Source organism: Actinia tenebrosa, unplaced genomic scaffold (genome assembly GCF_029948245.1).
Source record: "Actinia tenebrosa isolate PJP-AT-01 unplaced genomic scaffold, QUT_ActTen_1.0 PGA_scaffold1__47_contigs__length_23844297, whole genome shotgun sequence".
NCBI classification, from domain to species: domain Eukaryota; kingdom Metazoa; phylum Cnidaria; class Anthozoa; order Actiniaria; family Actiniidae; genus Actinia; species Actinia tenebrosa.
In genome coordinates, this window is record NW_028292578.1 from 562,691 (window position 1) to 583,344 (window position 20,654).

A 20,654-nucleotide genomic window follows, 5' to 3' on the forward strand; every position below is an offset into this window, starting at 1 on the left:
AAGGTCCTTTCGGTCCATGTGAATGAGAATGAATAACCTCCTTCTGGACCACAGGTAGCCCAAGCTTGGTTTCTGTGGTGTCCTGCTATAAGGACCACTGGTGGTGGGGGAAAAAATCTTAAAACGGGCTAAATTCAAAAAATAACCACGCAGAGCAAAAGAAGTGCTATTTCTCAATGATCGGGTAAAATGTCGAGGCTTTATTTCACGTTTCAATGATTTTATTGAAATTTTTGATGAATCTCCATACATTTCCTTATAGCAGGACACCACAGAAACCAAGCTTGGGCTACCTGTGTCTGGACTAAATACTGAACCACGCGTCACATTTCTTGAAGTCCAGCCTCGTTCAAGTGTGTACACCCGTGAGAGCCTGGGTCCTTATTGGTTTTGCAATCCAAGATGGAGGTCGTTGTTATGTGGAGAATGTAGAACAAGGTTATGTTGTGATTATATCCATCTAAAATACACCAAAACAGCCACAAAATACTTTCTTTCAACTCTACAGTCCACGTTCACTTACCCAATGGACTGATTCATGGACCCAAAACCCCACGAAATGTAGAAAACATCCGTCTTGAGATTTGGAATGGTGTCCGAATTTTTTTTACGTGGCTATAAAAAATATTAAACACTGACCTTGGATATCAGTTTAATCAGTTAATCTGAACGTAACAGTTATTTTACTCCAAGTGAACTCAAAGGCTACTGAAGTATGGATTTAGCTGCAAGACTAGGATTTACTTCACAAATTATTCCAGGAGCTTGGAGATGCTCTGGTCGGAATAATGACGAAATGGTGGACAAATTCGTACATTCTGGTATGATTGTGTCAAAGGAGGTGGAAGATTCGTTCCGTGCTGTGCCTAGAGGAGCTTTTGTGCCTCCTGAACAGCAAGACGAAGCGTATTATGATTCTCCTTTACGTGGAGATCCTCATGTCCATATGTCTGCACCTCATATGTACGCCACTGTTCTAGAAGCTTTGGACTTATGCCCAGGTTCGTGTTCCTATTAAATTATATTTATAAATTAAAAAGAAATGAATATAAGCTTATTGCTTTTAGCCTTTATAATTGTCAGGTAAAGAAAAGGATTTGTACGAGTGAACAAAGATAGTACATTTTTAGATTACAAATAAAAATGGCGATGTTAGATTTGTTCATATATTTTCGCGTGATTCGGACATGACTTCCGCTGGAAGTCATAGGAAATTGTTTCACAAAAAGTTACTATTTGTTGGCTGTTTTTCTAATTAAACACTTATTGCTATGTTTTCTGTATCAATTTTATATATTTAAATAGCCTTTTAAGGTAGCTTTACCTGATGTTCAAAATCAATGGGCTCTGGCTACAAAATGAGGACTGTTATCAAGATTAAAGACACATTTTAAAATGGTTATAATGATTTGAATGAAAGTGGTTGAATTTGTTTCACCAAGTCTTGTGTAGTTGTCTTGGAGAACTACATTGAGAAAAATGTCAACCATCTACAATCAAAACAATATACTTTTACACTACAACTTACCTATATTATCTTCTACTATTTCATTAGTGCCACGCGGTCCACATACTCTCATACTTTTACTATGTTTACTAATGATTTTGTTTGGGGAGGGGATGGGGAGGGGATGCTCTAGAACATGTAGAAAGACAATTGAAGCACAATAGAAGTCCAATAAACATGATGCGTGATGTGGTATTGTCCAGGCATTGATTCTATGACCAAAGTGGTATGGTGAAAGATTGTGCATTAGAAGCTAACATTCACTCGATTAACATGATACATGATGTGCTATTGTCCAGGCATTGTTCCTATGACCAAAGTGGTATGGTGAAAGATTGTGTATTAGCAACTAACATTCACTCGATCAACATGATACACGATGTGGTATTGTCCAGGCATTGATTCTATGACTAAAGTGGTATGGTGAAAGATGGTGCATTAGCAGCTAACATCCACTTGCTTGATGAGCAAAACATAGGACTAACAGGTTAAAAATTCATCTTGGTTCTTGTAGATAGTTTATATTTACATTGTTTTATTATTTCAGGGCTATCCTTTCTCAATGTCGGAAGTGGTACTGGCTACTTCAGTTGCTTGGTTGGTTACATAATCAAGAGGAATAGCATCAACCACGGCATTGAACAGTTTGAGGATTTAGTAGATTTTTCCAGGGAACGATGCGAGGAGTTCATGAGATTCAGTCCAATGGCAGCCCGTGAAATGAGCCAACCTGTTTTCTTGGCTGGGAATTGTTTCCGTCTGGACAATAGAAGCATGCAGTATGACAGGATCTATTGTGGAGCAGCGTGTCCTCATAGTAAACTACCTTTTATACTATCCATGACTAAAGTTAGAGGATTTGCTATTATACCTTGTAAAAATAAGGTATGTACAGTACTAGACATGCAGCATGATCAACATAAAAACAAAAACAAACATAATCTTTGTTTTAAATCATGAAACAAAATCTAGGACAATCTAGTCAGGGCATGGCTAACTCACAGATCAAACCCTGAAACAACCTCCAGGCTCACAGATGAAACCCTTAAATAACTTCTGGGCTGATCATAGCTAGAGCACACATAACTCACACAAACTCTGGGCTGTTAAAAGACAGGTCAGGGCATAGCTAACTCGCAGATTGAACCCTGAAACAACCTCTGAGCTGATCATAGTCAGGGCAACACATAACTCACAGATTGAACCCTGAAACAAAATTCTGGGCTGATAAAAGTCAGGTCAGGGCATGGCTAACTAAATTGCAATTCAGTCTGTTGGGGTTTTGCAAAGGGAGGAAAACTGGAGAACCCAATGGAAAACTATCAAATCAAGTGAAAGGCATAAACTCTGTTCACATGTGATTGCCAAGAGTCTGCAGGAATTTGAAGGATATTTTATATATTCCATAGGTCTTCTGGTGTGCTTCTGGGGCATTGCCATTCATTCTTCTTGTGAAAAAAGAATTACGCTAGTTCTCTTATTTTTCATTTTTCATTTCAGCTTCTAAAGATAGAGCGTGTATCTACCACAGGCGTGAAGCTGACCGTTATAAGAGAAGTTAGCTTTGCTAGTCTTACAGCTCTACCTGAGAGTGAAATCTCTAAGCCAAAACTCAAGTTTCCACCAGCAGACAGCAAGAAAAAACAAAAGGTTGTTAAATAATAATTTTTTTTTTCTTTTTCTTTCTTTCTTTCTTTCTTTTTTTTTTTTTTTTCTTAATTTTAATTTTAATTTTTAATAACTTTATTACCAATAGCAGAGTAAGTCATTAATAGTTTGACTTACTCTGCTATCGGTAATAAAGTTATATAAAAAATTCATTTTGATAGGAATAGTGTAACTGAAAGTGTGCACACGTGCTGTGTACTCTCATACAGCACAGGCTTCCAACCAATCAGAATGTGAGATTTATAACAGTAATTTCATGATAGATTTTATTGCATTTCTTTAGTCACTCAAGGCGTTTCCATCAAGTAATCTACTAGTCAGTAATGGACATTCAAGAAAAACATTGGCCAAGCTCAGAGCACTACAAGAAGCCTGTGGTATGGGAGTCATTCATTTATTTATTTACTCCTTGCATGTTGTGACTTGCGTACCCATTTATTGTCTCATATAAGGTATTTAAAGGTGCAAAGCGATAGACCTCCTTGGCTCTGGAGCGCTCGAGCGTAATGTTGTCCCATTTCAGACCAAAACCCTTTTTTCCTTCTATTTCTGCTTAGATGCTAACAACCTATTAATCTATTATGCTTGTATCTAGAGTGCCTAAAAGACTGTAAGCCACTTCCAGAACCATTCTGCTATGTACCAAACGAACAGCATCTCAAGGATCTCAAAACCACTAACAAGATCAAACCAACTAAAAAAGAACTAAACCCTGGAAAAGAAGCCTTAACAAGGCCTTCACCTGTGGATGGGAAGATCGCCTTCTTTAGCTCCTGCACCAAACAAGACCAGGAGTGTGAATCCATTGAGAGTGATATTTGGGATTTCCTCTATTTCGATAGTTTATGGGAGTCAGTACTGGAGAACTATTACAGTGTATGTAACACTTCGCCAGAGAAGAAAACTTTATCCATGGATTTGTATGTGAAGAAAAAGAAGACTTCATCACAGGTGAAACCTTCCAAGACTCAATCGTATGCTGATTTAATGAGTAAGATTGGTCTGCCGTTACAATCAACGTGTCAAAAAGTCCCCAAGACACAAGAGTGTGGCTCAGCAGAAAGAGCGTTACGATCAGGTCGACTTGAATGCATTCCTTTCCAGAGTTCTGGAGGCTTACCATCAGACAGGGATGGCAAGGGAGATGATGGTTCTGTAAATAAGGAATATGTGGCTCAGGGTTCAGCAGCCACTGAAGATGAAAAGTGTAAATTAAATACTGCAACTACAGTTGAGGACAATTTGACAAATGGGAATGCAAAGGACTCAAGGGGGGAAAGTTTGATGTTAATTGAATCAAGCATTGGTAAAAACACTGGTGATAGTACTGATGGACAAGGCGTAACTGATGGCAAGAACAGTGATGGTAAAGAAAGTACACATGGTACAGACATTACTGATGGTAAAAATACTGATGATAGTAAAGATAATACTGATGAACAAGGCGTAACTGATGGCAAGAACAGCGATAATAAAGAAAGTGCACATAGTACAGACATTACTAATAGTAAAAATACTGATGATAGTAAAGACAATACTGATGTAACTGATGGCAGTGACATTGATAGGAAAGAAAGTATGCATGGTACAGACAAATCTAATAAGGAGAATGATACTGATGGTGATACCAGAGCCCACACAACCTCTTCTGGAGTCACACCTCCTGATACCTTACCTGAGTCTACTACAATGACATTAAATAACAAGGCAGCTGTAAATAAGGCACCATTAGTCCCTACTAATCTCTTTTCCAAAAATCTTGGCAATAATAACCCTAATTCTCCCAACACAGATAAAAACTCTGATGAAACAATTGACGGCAAGAAGGATGTTGCTGAACCCAACTCCAGCCAACCAAAAAAAGCAGGTTATGACATTGTAAAGTTAGAAGTAGACAGACTCTGTATGGACAAGATTAATTCTGTACCGAAGGACAACTGGTGTATGGAAGACGACATGGAGCTGGTGAGATTCCTGTCAGATGTCTCTGATCAGTCCAGTAAAGGACGATGTAAGGTATGTGTCTCGTTCTTTAATACGTTCAAATAAGTTTTACTAGTTTTCTAGTGAGGTAAGCAGTGTGCTAAGCAACTATAGGTTGCTATAAATAGATGTCACTTCCGGTAATAGCTCTTTTTTGATGGCTTGTAGAATCTTGGAGTTTGTTTTGATCTCTTGTTTTCTGGTTTCATGTCATGAAAATAGTCAAATACAATAGTTTGAGGACTTATTTTGACATGTTTTGACTTAGCATCCGCTAGTTGCCCCTCAGTCAACCGCTTGTTTGCCCCCCAGTCAACTCCAAAAAGTCACGTGATTGATAGTAAGCAATTGAGCAATTATTAGTCTTCAAGCTCAAATGGGCTATGAGTCAATAGCTTATGAGGTCGAAGTTATGACATAACATGCACATGCTCTATAAATGTGTAATGTTATGTTTTTCTCGACAGGGATGGTTCAAGGCTGAACTAGTAAGACCCAAGTTGTTCTCTGGACTTGACGGTGTGGTGTATCCCAGATTAGCATCCCACAACACAGAGGATTTAGCCTTCAGATCTGTAGCCCTTTGCCGAGTCGCCAAGGTCCTTGATTCTTTACTCTATCTCCTAAGTGGGCCTTCTTTGCTGAAGGACATCAAGGTATCACCCGCTAAGTACCCTCTGGATTCGTTTGGTGATTGGTCCTTTGAATCCTCAAGGGTGTCAACGGAATTGGCTGTTAATCGTCAATCATGTAAAGCGTCTAAAGAAGAAATGTTACATTTTGAAGAAATGATCAGCGAAAGAGATGCAGAACAGTTACGTATACAGCATGAGCTGACCAGCAAGAAGTTAAAACTGACACAGGACTTGCAGGATCAGATAAGAGAGCAGCAAAAAGTGCTGAAAAAACAGGTAACAGAACCCCATATAAGTACATACTGATATAATAGTAATATCCTTAAATAACTTGCAGAATAATACTTTCCACTACTGAAAAAAACTGTAAAAAAAACGCCCTTATCTAAAATTTCCCTAATGGACCAACTTCAGTCAATAGACCCCTTACAGCATGTCAGAATGCATTTTAATTTGGAGGACATTACAAAAGGTTTCCAATTCTCAGGAGATTGAAATTCTTTGGTTTTGTTCTCCAAATTGAGCTCCTTTGACGTCACATCCAAGTGTGGACGGAGATCCGAAGAACAAAATTTCACAAATCAAAACTAATACGCTTGATTATTTTTAGGCTTCTCTCCTTGAGGAAAAACAATTGTTGGTACAAAATCTGAGGTCTCTAGACATCAAGGGAAGCCAGCAACAACAGAACAGTGAATCCCCGGCTGTCACTGAGCTGAAGATGCAAAGACAAGAAACTCTCAGCAAAATACAGAAACTAGTAGAACAACACACTGAACAGGACACCAAGAAAAATAGATTAGTAGAGGAACTGAAGCGACTCAGGGAACTGAGAAACAAGTGAGTCAAGGGTGGTAAAGTTGACTATCTTTCATTCTCCTAAGCGACCACTATCGTAACCGACCACCTCCCTTACGCGACCACTTACTCCTTTCCCTATGATGGTCGAATGGGTGGCGTTGTGGTTTACCGCTCGTCTCTCACCACTGTGGTCCGGCTTCGAGGTCCCTGGCTCAGACTGGATTATATATGAGTTTATTTTTGACTGAAGTTAAATTATTTCTAGAATTCTTCAAACCGAGACGAGAAAAAAAGAAGAAACAGCAGAAGTAACTTATAAAGCAAAGCAGCAACAAACCACCACGTCCTCTAATGAAACAAGAAGTACAAGAAGAGAATCCAGTTCTTCATGCCCTCTCACTGTTTCACGCTATCAGCTCTCCCATCTCCTGCCTCAGCTACGCTTTCTTCTTCCACTGTGTCGGCAACGATGGCGCATCGTACAGGAGATGCTCCACGTCTCGGAACACTCGGCTCCTGATCACATGCCTATTGTAACCTTGGACAGACGGATACCTTTACATGAACGAGGGTCTGATCCTGATAAGAGTGTCTTGCTACAATTGTATAAAGAATTGAGACCAGAACATCTTAATTACAGGTGATGATAGTAAATTAAGGCGTTGCAAAATGATGGGTGCCATTAGACGGTACTAAAACGAGCGGAGGGCTGGTGCCGAGTTGGAGGCGCAAGGGCGCTTGGTCTAGCTTAAACGTTTGTACTTAACAATCATGTGCATATATATCACCCCACCTTCCTTGGGGTAACCTCTGAATGTGTGGCAAAAAATATTCTAATGCTTGGACATTGTGTCTTCAATAAACGAGTTCCAAATTACCGCTGTGTTCCTTGATTACAGACTCATTTACTCAGGGTTAGCCTCGTATCAGTGTCAAAATATGCACAAATGGCCTGGAACACATGAATATTCTGAGAAAAGCCGAGGCCAACCCTGAGTAACAGATAACTCGAAACTGGAGTATTGTGAGTATCGATAAGCTTCGCCAGCCAACGTTAACGATAAACAAATGTTTTATTTTTACAGATGGAACAAATGGAAGTACGACCAGTGGTGGGAGGTGAAGTTTGTTGGTGAAGGGATCATTGATCAGGTCAGTCAGTTGGTCAGTCAGTTGGTCAGTCAGTCTGTCGGTCGGTCGGTCGGTCGGTCGGTCGGTCGGTCGGTCGGTCGGTCGGTCGGTCGGTCGGTCGGTCGGTGGGTCAGTCGGTCGTTCGGTCGGTACTTGGACTTTGGTAGAAGATCCTGGAGTATCTTTCGATATTCTTGGCTGTGAGAGCTTCTTTTGTAGGCGTTTGTAGAACCGACCTGGCTACAACCGAGAAGCTTAATAAATTAACCGTATGGGCAATTTTGTTTTAATGAGTAAACAAACAACTTAATACATCTGGTTTGACATTCCTTTTTTCGTTATGCAGGGAGGAGGGTTTCGTGATTCTCTAGTCGAGATAGCTGATGAGATTTGTCCTCCTGAAAGGCACTCTCCTGAAGTTCTTCCTTTGTTCGTCAAAACCCCCAACAACAAGGTATGTTGGACGATTCTGATTCTTGTCTTGTTCTGTTACTAAATGTGATGTAGGACTATATCAATTGTTCCCAGAGCCCTTATTTCTAACTGCGCATGCTCGACGAAAATAAGTGTTAATTCGTCCCAATCTCGTATACAGAGCCTGTGTTTCTTCTGGTCTGCGGCGTTCTTCCCCGCAGACCAGAAGAAACGCAGGCTCTGGGTACGAATTTGATTTCGTCGAGCATGCGCAGTAAGAAAAAAGGGCTCTGGATACGAGATTGTGAAGATATCTGATCGATAAATGCGCAGCGCTATACTAGTAGTTAAATTACGAGAAAAGACAAAAATATTCACACACTTGTTTTTTGTAAATGTCTTTTTTCTGTTTTGTTCAACGTTCAGCACACTCTCCAGATGATAAAAAAAAGCACCTGCACGCATTTTACAACTTTGTTCAATGCTGAAGAGCTAACTATAGACCCCTTGCACTGAGTCCCGAGAGGAATCGTTCTGGGGGACAAGACAATGGATTTTTTTTTTGTTGCATAAGAAACTGAAGACGGCCCATTGTTTTGACCCCCAGAACAATTCCTCTAAGAAAGCAATGCAAGGGGTCTATTGCAAATGCCACTTCTACAACACGAATAAACGCGAGGGTTTCCGTGGCGGCATTTCTATGATCACCCATTGCTTTCTCTTAGTCCCTCTTTCTTTCATTTAAACGACACGGTTTTGCACTTCCTTATATTATTTTCAATCATTTTTTCAGGATAATGTTGGCGATTACCAGGACTCCTACATTCCAAACCCTTCGTGCAAGCAGTGGGCAGTGTACGAGTGGCTAGGGAAGCTATTTGGTGCTGTTTACCGTAGTGATGAGAACCTGACACTGACTTGTCCACCGTTGTTTTGGAAGCTACTTATAGGTGCTCACGTTACTTGGGCCAAGGATTTTGCTGCTGTCGATGATGCTGCTGTCAGATTCACAGGTATGATACTTAGATGATGATGTTGATAGGGGTTCTGGTGATGGTGGCCGTCATGATGATGATGACATCATGCTGGTCAAGATGGTGTATGATGACGATGATACTTAGATGATGATGTTGATAGGGTTTCTGGTGATGGTGGCCATCATGATGATGATGACATCATATTGGTCATGATGGTGTATGACGACGATGATACTGCTGATGAGGATGATAATGATTCTAAACTTTTTGGTAATGATGGCCATGATGATGATGATGATGATGATGACATTCATATTTATCATGGTGGGGCATGATGATGATGATAGCCTTTTTGACGATGGTCAATAGGGCACGGTGGGGCTGACGATGATAATGATGACGATTAAACCGGACAAGATCGAGCGTAGGCCGACTACCCAGTGACACCCTTCCTCTAGATCCCCACCTCTCTCGCACCTTACCTCAGAAGTAGCATCCCCCCTCCCCCAGAGGCCAAAACACCATTATGTTTAATGCGTTTTATGGAATATATTTGTCAGACGAGTTAGAGCTGGTGGACGAAGAACTGTACCTTGCCACGTACGGCAACGAATGCAAGTTTAGTACAGTATTAAGTGACGGCACTAGAGTTGACCTCATACCACATGGAGAGACAAAAGGAGTAATGACTTGTGATCGAACTCGATTCGCCTTTCTGCTGAGAGAAGCAAGAATGACAGAATCTGTTAAACAGGTAAGTACACAACAACAGGTTAAGGACGTTTAAGAACAGTTAGGGGAGGTTTGTTTTTTTATTGGGGAGGAGGGGGTGGGAGCGCTGGGGCTTCAGGGGGAAGGGATTCTCAGCAATCACAGCTTTCCAGGTTTTTGGTGACTAACTTTATTGAAATAAGTATATAAATTGAATAAACGCAAAATGTTCTGCGCGTCGAGAGAAAAAGAAAAAATCCATAAACATCCGAATTAACAAATAAATAAGAAAAAGTTTTGCTTTCTTTGATGACAAAGAAAATTTTAAAAGGAGCAATCTATTGTGCTTACCATTAATCATTGAAAATTTTTTTTTTCTTTTTTTTTTTTTCTTCCTTTTTTTTATTTATTTATATTTTCCTTCGTGATAAGGTACTGGCCATCAGGAAAGGTCTCATATCTTGTATCCCTGAATCAGTAATGATGCTGTTGACATGGAACGAGTTGGAGAGAGGTATCTGTGGTAACCCTGTGGTTTCGCTGGATGTTCTGAAGGGCGCCTGTAAGTATAAATTTGAAGTTTTTCGTTAAGTATTAACTTTTTAAAAAACTTTAAATTTTATCTATACCCTGGTGGGACAACCTCTGCCCTGATCAAAGTCAGGTCAGGGCACGGCTAACTCACAGATAGAACCCTGAAAAAACTTCTGAGCTGATCTAAAGTCAGGCATGGCTAACTCACAGATAGAACCCTGAAACAACCTTTGGGCTGATCAAAGGCAGGGCATGGCTAACTCACGGATTGAACCCTGAAACAAGCTCTGGGCTGATCTAAGTCAGGGCATGGCTAACGCACAGTTAGAACACTGAAACAAGCTGTGGGCTGATCTAAGTCAGGGCATGGCTAACTCACAGATCTAACTCTGAAACAAACTCTGGGCTGATCTAAGTCACGGCATGGCTAACTCACAGATAGAACCCTGAAACAACCTCTGGGTTTATCTAAGTCAGGGCATGGCTAACTCACAGATAGAACCCTGAAACAACCTCTATGCTGATCTAAGTCAGGGCATGGCTAACTCACAGATAGAACCCTGAAACAACCTCTGGGTTTATCTAAGTCAGGGCATGGCTAACTCACAGATAGAACCCTGAAACAACCTCTAGGCTGATCTAAGTCAGGGCATGGCTAACTCACAGATAGAACCCTGAAACAACCTCTGTGCTGATCTAAGTCAGGGCATGACTAACTTACAGATTGAATTGGAGTTTAGCTTGTAATTACGGTTTTGCGAAGGGAGAAAACCGGATAACCCGGAGAATACCCCTCGATTCGAAGTACTTACATGTAATGCCGAGTCTGGGAATCAAACCTGTGACCCCAGAGAGGAAACTACGCTAATATCGTTATGGACTAACCCAAGATCTCTTCCTTCAGGTAAATATGGCGATGATCTCTCGGAGTCAGCAGAATGCGTTAAGCACCTCTGGACATCTCTAGGACAATTTTCTAACGATGAGCGAAGTCGGTTTCTTCGTTTCGTGACGGGAAGGCGTCGTCCACCAGCACCGTTCACAGTAGCTAAAGCAGGAGGAAGTAAGGACGCTCTTCCTCACGCATCTACTTGCGCAAGCTCGTTGTTCTGGCCTAATTATCCCTCGGCTGCTTTGGCTACAGCTAGATTAAGGTAGGTTGTTTTTTATTTAAAGCATAATATACTCTTTTACCACAAATGTGAATTTTCTCGCTTTCTGATTGGCGGAGAGTCGTGGTAAATAAGAGGACATACCAACAAATTACGTCAACGAATAACGAATCGCTTGCGCATGGAGCCAGCGCGCGCTAGACCGTTTTTTGTTGTATGTCCACTTATTTAGCACCATATGACTTCAACAGTTGGTCAAAATTAGTTATGTAGCAACATAGGATACGCCTTGTGAGTACATAACATTTTCACCAACTGTTGAAGTCATATGGTGCTAAATAAAGGTACGGACACGGTGCAACATGGCACGCAACATCACACACAACAGGACTGTTGCAGCGTGTGTCTACCCCTGAAACGGTGAAACATTGCATGCAACAAATTTGAAGTTGAATCGCGCTCTACTCTTGCAACATTGCGCGCAACAAATTTCATCGTGTGAACATGGCTGCAACATTGCGTGCAACATTTTGAAAATTCCAGCCAATCAGCTTGCACCAAATTTATAACTGCTGACCAAATTTCTTAACATAGCAGGCTGACACAAGCGATGTTGTGTGATTTTGTTGCAACGTGTGTCACCCCGATTCAAATTTGTTGCTTGCAATGTTGCGTGCAATGTCGCACCGTGTGTCCGCACCTTTAAGAGGACACAAAAATCCATCAGAAATTTGTTACGTTTTAATCGGAAAGACAAGGGATGGGAGGTTATGATTTTCCTAACGTGCGCAACGTGCCCGTAACAGAACCTCACGTGAGTTTGTCAGACCTGCACGTGAGTGTGTCAGACCTGCACGTGATTGTGTCAGACCTGCACGTGAGCGTGTCAGACCTGCACGTGATTGTGTCAGACCTGCACGTGAGCGTGTTTTTGAAAAATCTAAATGGATTCACCAATTAATTGGTTCTCTGTTTGGCTGTAGGTATGCGATCTACAACTGTATCGCCATTGATACTGACACTAATCCTTGGTAATCGCCTTTCGCTATGTGCCCGAATCCATCCCGAATCAGTGGTAAATCGGAATATTCGAGTCTGTCCGACTATACCAAAATGATCAATCGAAATACTCCAGTTTAAAGTTATTTGTTGCTCAGGGTTTGCCTCGGTTGTGTGTAGAATATTCATGTTTTCCAGTCAAGGTCCGTGGAATTTCAAAGTGTTTGTATTGATGAAGTCGTGCGTTCTTAAATTTACCCTTGGTACGAGGCTAACCCTGAGTAAATGAGTCTGTCGAATACTCCAAAAAAGTGTATTTCCTTTGTCCTAATATATACCGAATGGGTAACCGGAATTTAGTCCTGTGAACCCGCCGCGAGTCTATCCCGAATGACTAATCGAAATTCCCTATGTATCCGATCCATCCCGAGTGATTAATCGATATTTCCTCCTGTCTGCCCGAGACTATCCCGAATGATTAATCGAACTTCCCTGTGCATCCGAATCTATCCCGAATGGATGTTCGGGATTTCCAAATGTGCCTGAATTTATCATTAATAGTTAATGACTGTTAACGACTGCAAATGTTTGATGCCGATATGCTTTCGAGTGATCACGTGATTCAGCCCATCAATCACGAGTAGCCTGTGTACAGCCGCTATCCACGCAAATACATGCAGGCTGTCATGAGACGATTGCATCGACTGAAAGAGCATATGGCGACAGCTATGCTACGCATTGAAGCGTATAAAGTGTTGTTGGATAGATTTAAAAAAATTATAAAGAGTATTATGAAGTGAAGTCATTAAATAATATCATGTATAATGCTAATGTTTTACTATTTAAATGAACTTAAGATAAAAATATATAGATGTGTATCAGTTCTACTAGATACTAGTAAATAAATTTGCTATTCAAAAAGAAGTAATTCGTTATGGCAATGACTTTAGTATTGCTGGTTTTCAATCATTCCCAAGAGAATGCCACGGCGGCCATCTTGGGTGATATAACAAAAAAGAATGACGAATCTTTTGATACATTCATCCAACATGGTGACTGTGAAAACCATAAATAAGCTTACTTAATGATCAGAATGAGGTGTGGTCTTTGATCACTGTTCTCTTATTATTATAATTATTACAATAATAATAATAATAAACATTATATATACAGACAAATAGAACTTAACAACAATAATAATAATAAATAATAATAATTCAATGAATTATAAAGCGCATGTTCAATATAAATTATCGCCTGTTGCAGGAAAGAGTTTTCCATCCTCCATACAAACACCTTAAAGTGGATTTATAAATTCTTCAAATTCAATATCTGGGCTGATCTTTAAGTCAGGGCACGGCTACCTCACAGATCGAACCTCTTCCATTCCATCCCTTTCCCTTTTAATTCTTCCCCCCCCCCCCCCCCCCCCCCCCCCCCCCCCCTGTCCTTCTCCTTTGCTCTTTTAATAATTTTTCATGTTCACAGCTGTTTAAGCATTATCAATTCATTTCTTTGTCCCATTGGAAAGTAGACTGCGAGAGGTCCCACTTTTCTCTCGAGACTCAGTAAGGGCGAGTGTTTTGGGATTCCTGTGGACGCGCGTAGATTGGAGCCACGCGCATCCACAGGAATCCCAAAACACTCGTTTTTACTGAGTCTGGAGGGAAAAGTGCGACCGCTCGCAGTCTACTTTCCAATGGAACAAGGAAATAAATTGATAATTTTAGCCCTCGAATAATGTCAGTACTTGGACTTCCCTGATCAGTTGCATCATGGGATACCTTGGGGTCAACAATGTATGGTCTTTAAAAGTCATCTGCAAAGCGCATCAAAATGATATTACGCATGACGGGGTAAGATATTAACCTTTTTCCCACATGAATGAGACATAAAGCTTGAGGGCAACAGACCTCTTTACTTTGTGGGTGATTTGTTTTCTCATTTCAGGCCACGTGTCATTTCCTTGAGAAGTAATGATAAAAAGGTAAATTATACACCGTGAAAAGATGAAAAAACTCTCCTTTCTACCACCTCTTTCTCTTTTACTCCGACGAATGATTAGCGTCCGAAACATCAGTAAGTTTTTTCATCTTTTCACGGTGTATAATTTACCTTTTCATCATTACTGTTTCATTAGAAACACCGACGCAGCTCACACTAGTTTTTAGCTAGTTATCTCTCCCATTCCCTTGAGAATAAGATTCTTTGTTTGTTTTGTATCCATATCCAAGTGTCTTCTAATGGACAACCATTAAACAAAGGAGCAATACTCTAGGGATTGACACCTGGTATGAAATAAAAAAACATTTTCCCCAAGGTAAAGAGGTCTACTTACGAAGTGTATTTGCCCTTGAGTAAAAACTTCAGTGACTTATGTCTAAGCAGTACTTGACGTACTACACCATACTTTATAATAGGATTAAAGTCCTGTTGTATTCAACTGATTCATCTGGACTTGTTGCTTCAAGCCAGATTTGTGATAAACCTTTAACCTTATATTATATTAGAATACACTTGAATCAAGAATTCTCTGTTTGCTTTACTGCTAAACACACAGCGAAGCATGAGTAGAGTGCTCACACTAAATCCGTGAAACAAATACTAATTTTTAGCACTAAATAGTGATAATTAAACAATAGAAAACAAAGGATTCTGTATGAAATAGTACTAATTAGTACTATTTAATGTTCACGGTTTTAGTGCAGTGCACTCTATGTACCCTGACTGGATGGACGCATCTCGCTGATGTTTGTGACCGATGTGGGTTCGATTTTAAGTCCGACCGCCCAACCAGCACGTGACTGTAGAGTTAATTGTTGGTTCACTACAGTGTTCTGTGTACTTTAAACAAAGACTGTTTTATCTGGCCGCAGAATCTCAGATTTTTCCCCCCACCTTTAAAAATCCAAGTTCTAAATTTAGACTTGATCTGGCATAACGTTTAGTCACGAGATTGGGACTAATAGGGCGCTTTCACGTGAAAATCTTGTGCAAAGTGTTTTGGCAAAGCCCCAGAGACAAATCAGGAAGGATTGCTATACGTTTTCGATGCTCTTGAAAATTTATCGTCCGTTTATCTTTCTTTCCCTTTATTGTTTTTTTTACATATCAAGGTGCATGTGTTTTTTTATGAGCTTCATCACAGGTAGCGCAAGCTCGACATGAGCATGAGAGGTGTGTGGGGATTTTGCAATTGTTGATTTTCAGCGTAAATATTGGAGAAACTTTAATTGTAACTTAATTACTGTGTGACTCGTAGCAGAGTTCCTGGTAATGTTTGGAGCGTGTTTCACGACTTTCTTTTATCATAATGCCGAGCTTGGGCTACCTGTGGCTTTGCCTTGAATAAATATTTCAATTCTTCTTCGGTACTTTACATACTCTTCTTGGCAACCAACGACAAACTTAAATGTCCGCTTCAATCACATTGCCTTGTCCCTTCCATTTTCCCTTTCGAAAAAAATTCATCCACTTTTGCTTTATTTCCGGAGAAAAAAACACGACCATTTGAAATCAAGCTGTTTTCTGAAGCAACAGGGTGCACTTTGAATGGTTAGCATCTGTTTTTCTTCTTTTATCAGTCAGGGGTATTAGTCTGACCTGTACTGACTGGGGTCAATCAACGCTGGGCTCCAATACAATATCGTGTGAATTGAAGTGTAGATATTGGGAATGTTGGGTTCCCTGTGTATGTGAAGAAGCCTCGCTTTACAAATGTATCGGCAAAGCTCTCTTCTTGACAGACACAGCCTCAAGGGGAAAAAACACGGTGTTTGAACCAGGTACCCTGAAGGGAATGATGTCTAGATTCTGCAAGGTGTAGGAAAATGTTTTTGGGGCTTTTGCGCAAGAAAAATGTCCGCGATTATATCTTTTTTAAGCCATTTTAAGAGATTCAATTCTTGCCTTAAATTCAAGTTCGCGTCTTTGCAAGCAAGCTATATCTGTGAAACAATAGAGTGCAAACTATATATATCTGTGAAATAGTACTAACTAATTAGCACAATATTTAGTTTTTGTGCTAATTCACAGATATATGTTTTGCAGAAACAAAAGAAAACAATAGACATTGCATTATTCCGTTGTACTATTTAGTACAAAATCAATTTAGTACTGTTTCTGTCACTTCAAATCATTTTATAGTCCAAATTCCTTAGAATTCATTCGTACCTTTGATGTTTTTCGTTTTGCCCAACTGACTAAAATCAAATCTTGTATCGATTAAAGACAATCAATCATTATTTATCTTGTCAAACCGCGCTGTTCACATCCTAGGCACTCAAGTCACTTCGTTATAGTACACAAAAATGAGGGTTTTTTTTCTTTTGCAAAAACTTTCTTTTTCATAAATCAAAAAACAAGTTACTTAGTTTCCTTAGAACTCTGTTATTTATATTTTTTTGACATTAATTAGGTACAATATAATCTTTATATATATAGAATTCGACAAGTTGGGCTTTCCGTTTCATCAGCAAAGTATTCAGTTTTCTTTCTTTATTTTTTTTCGTCCGTTCTTCGCTTGGTTCAATTGTACTAAAAATCCTAAAAGACACTTTGTAAAATATTAAGCTCTGGGTTTTTTTTCCAGGTTTAATTCACAGGCACACGATTCTTCGTTTAATTGCACGTTACGTCATCGCGGCCATGTTGGTACCATTTAGCAAAAGATTTCTCATTAGCATCCATCGTTAACGGTACCAAAATGGCCGCCATGTTTTTGTCTTTTAACTCTCTTGGGAATGCTTGCAACCCATCAATATATAGCCAAATGCTTTTGCTCAGTATACAAAATTAATGAAAAACCTCGTTTCCCCCCCAGGTAAATTGAAGCGGCTATCTCTTTATTTCAGTTTCATATAGACTGTAGTCCTTTCAACGAGCCGGCTTTTTTGGTGCTTTTACTTCAAAATAATCTCCATTATGACATATTATGATGGTTTTCCCATTAACCGGCGCAAAAATGACCTCCATATTCTTAGCAATCCCTGGGTGGTTATCTGAAGTCGTTAACACCGTCATATCCTTTCTCTCAAAGAAGATTATCAACTATAGAAAAAATTGCTAGTTGATAAACCTGCTTCCGTTTGTATGAATGCATTTATATAAGCCTTTTATTTCAAATCCAATTCAATAAAGAGGTAATATGGCCCCACACGACATCAGAATGGCATAATATATTTTCTTTATTTTTAGTTGATCATTCGTGTTTTCGCGCACGCGTTTTGCAGTGTGGAAATGGCGGGATTTTCGATATTCGCGTCCATACTCAAGATTCAGGACTGTTTTATAGAGCTTGATAAGTTATGATAACCTTTCTTAATAGCTCTTTGAAGGTCGGCATGAAAAAAAAAATGCGATAAAGAGGCCCCCGCAAATCTTCAGTTTTGTTTTGAACTTAACGACATTTCAGTTTCTAATTGCAACAGGAAGCCCAAAATGTGTCTTTCCCTTTTGCGAGATATAGTTAATTAAGGAAGGTACGTCATTTTATTTGGGGAGGCCTGGAGCTACAGAGGGGAGGGTCATCGGTCTGATTTTGAACTTTTAGGGAGGATCCAACTTTTATTTTGACGAAAGCTGTTTCCTGTTTGACTTAATACGATGGTCGTGAATTTCTTACTGAGGGAGAGGAGGGCTACATCCATTTTTAAAAAGGTCACTGCAAATCGCCCAGCCCCCTTACCTCCCCAAAGTAGAACTCACTTTAATTCAGCGTTTTTACTTTTACGCTGATTATGCCTTGATGAGTTAATTGAATTGGAAGAGTTGAATCCCTCATATCTCCGGTCACGGAGCATTATAGCTTATTCGGTCAAGGCCTTTACGATGCCTTTCTGAAGACCGCGGATTCACCGCGGCGAAACCTTTCTCGACTGGAATAATCATGATAAAGATACAACCGAGGGCAGTGGGGCAAAGAGAAAGTATAAACCGTAACTGATCTTCTTACTGTCTATTTCAGTATCCTGCCCACAAATTCCCTTTCTTTCTTAGTTTCAGTTTGGGCTGTTATGTTTGTTTCCTTTCTTTTCCCAGTTTCCCCCTTAATTATTTCATATTTATTTGGCTAGAAAATTTACAAAAAAAAAAAAACAGTCATAATCATCATGGTGGTGATGGGGATGGTAGTGGTAGTGCGTGTGGAGGGAACCTCACGGAAGAGCCCCGTACGAGGAGTGGCGGTTGTAAAATATGTTTTATTAAATATAAAATCCTGATCCCCCCTCCTCCCCACCCCCTCCCCACTTGGCTCAATTCAAGCAGAAAGAGAGTTCTCCTTGGTCTAGTCGTATACTATAGACTAAGGCCGGTAACCGATCGAAAGCGTGTTTCATCTTGATCAATAAAGTCCACTTAACCTCAAGAAGTGCTTGACCTTAGTTGATTATAATCTATTCAGAGAAAAAACTTTCTAAGGAATTGGAGGATCCTGCGAATGCAGCGCGGGACTGTGGATTTATCCACTTTTTTTCTGATCCGGACTTTGCAACATGTCAAATTATTTGTAGATTCGGGACAATTTTTTTGCGGATCCCAAATAAATGTTCCGCATCACTTCTATTTATTTTTCATATTCGTATTTATTATTTTAAAACTACTTTATTGTAAAAGGGCATGGAGGTTTCAGGATGCGCTATAGTGAATACTCTGCCATCATCATCATCATCAACATCATCATCGTCGTCATCATCATCATCATCTTGGTACCTTGATCTTATCAACACACCCTTTGCTCTTTAAACAACCAAAACTTCCATCTGGAAGTTTTCCGGTACGTCGCGCTATCCGGTTGAATTTCCGCACTTTTCTTCAATCTGATTTGATGAGGAAGCAAAAAGTTGTTAGAAAAGGATATTATCTAGTTATTGTTCCTTTTTCAGGATCCGGCAATCGTAATGAATTTCTTAGGCTCCTTGAAGAAAAAACAAATTTAGCGTGAACAAGTGATGGTGGTTAGTCAGCAATGAACTGGTTACGTTTCGTGCAGGCGCGGCTTGGAGTCAATCAAGAATAGCACGAAGATATGTGTCATGCATTGACTGTTATCCCGACCCTCCCGACCCTCCCAGCCCCTATATTCCCCTTTGAACCAATTCAAATGGAATTTGGAAATTCGTTTGGTTACACTATTAGGCTAATTATAATTTATTGGTGGTTTTCAACCATTCCTAAGAAGACCAAAAGACAAAGACATGGTGGCCATGCTAGTGGACAGGCGCAGTAGGACCTAAAGTTGCCCTGTCCACTCTGTCCAGTATGAAAGAAACTATTAGGTGCACGCAATATATCCGTGAAACAAAACCAATCATGTATTGTCTAATAGATTTGAATTAATCTATTTTAAGGAAATATTTTACTCGAAATTACTTTTCATACACACACGTACTTGTGAAAAGTCGGAGGACCCGTCTGTTTTTCATATTCGACACAGAGAGAAAAACAATTAAAGGTAAGTATTATTGAAATAAGCAATTACGAAATAATCTGCTAATCCTATTACGTTTATTGGATAATTGTGATGGTACAAGTAAGGATAATTGGATAATTATTAATTATTATTATTCGCTAATCAATACAACCAATACGAATTTAACGGCTGCTGAGGAGAAATAGCCTTATGTATCACCACAGCCATGCGCATCATCACGTGATTGTTTCCTAATATTTTGACCCTTCAGACTCGTTTTCACGTCCTTTGACCTGCGCAGTAAGATAGAGATGTCATTTCCCGCGCATTTTGCTTTTGGCCACTTAAGACCCGTCATGATGAAGAGGATAGACGCGACGATAGACACAAGAAGAAAATAGGCTTTTGCCCATGTGACCTCGTATCTCCTTCAGCCAGAGCTTTGTCATCGTTGATCTATGGCTTCCAATAGTATCGCCGCAATCTTGAGTAGCGTTCAAGCTGAGAGCGCTACTTGGCACTTAGCCCAAGGTAGCTTATGTTGATTTAAGAAGTGACAGTTCTTATACCCCTGACTGTGACTGTAGAAAAGAGGGCCGCGAAAAATCGCCGGTCATTGTTTTTCTTCTTGTCCAAGTCTCCGCCACCTTGATAACTCACCAGTGAAATCATTACGTCAGAACATAAGAACTTTTCCTCAAGTACCATTGATAGGCCAGACCTTTGGAAACGCCGTATTTGGAAAGCAATTTGTATAAAGTGTTTTTTAAC

General features: G+C 39.9%; 1 protein-coding gene across 2 annotated transcripts; it reads left to right on the plus strand.

Annotated features, from left to right (window-relative positions):
• The first annotated feature begins 398 nt into the window (after positions 1-398).
• Positions 399-13,396, plus strand: LOC116295911 (uncharacterized). 2 transcript variants are annotated; one of them, XM_089033239.1, is made up of 16 exons: positions 399-1,001; positions 2,055-2,392; positions 3,008-3,157; positions 3,459-3,552; positions 3,771-4,577; positions 4,968-5,191; positions 5,626-6,069; positions 6,404-6,633; positions 6,860-7,234; positions 7,680-7,746; positions 8,072-8,179; positions 8,933-9,152; positions 9,677-9,870; positions 10,260-10,389; positions 11,266-11,515; positions 12,457-13,396. In XM_089033239.1, exons 1-16 carry the CDS (start codon positions 716-718, stop codon positions 12,506-12,508), a joined length of 3,969 nt encoding a protein of 1,322 aa, XP_088889365.1. In that variant the 5' UTR covers positions 399-715; the 3' UTR covers positions 12,509-13,396. The 2 variants fall into 2 exon arrangements, with proteins under 2 accessions (XP_088889365.1, XP_088889364.1); XM_089033238.1 differs by having other exon boundaries at positions 3,771-5,191.
• The last annotated feature ends 7,258 nt before the right edge of the window (positions 13,397-20,654 follow it).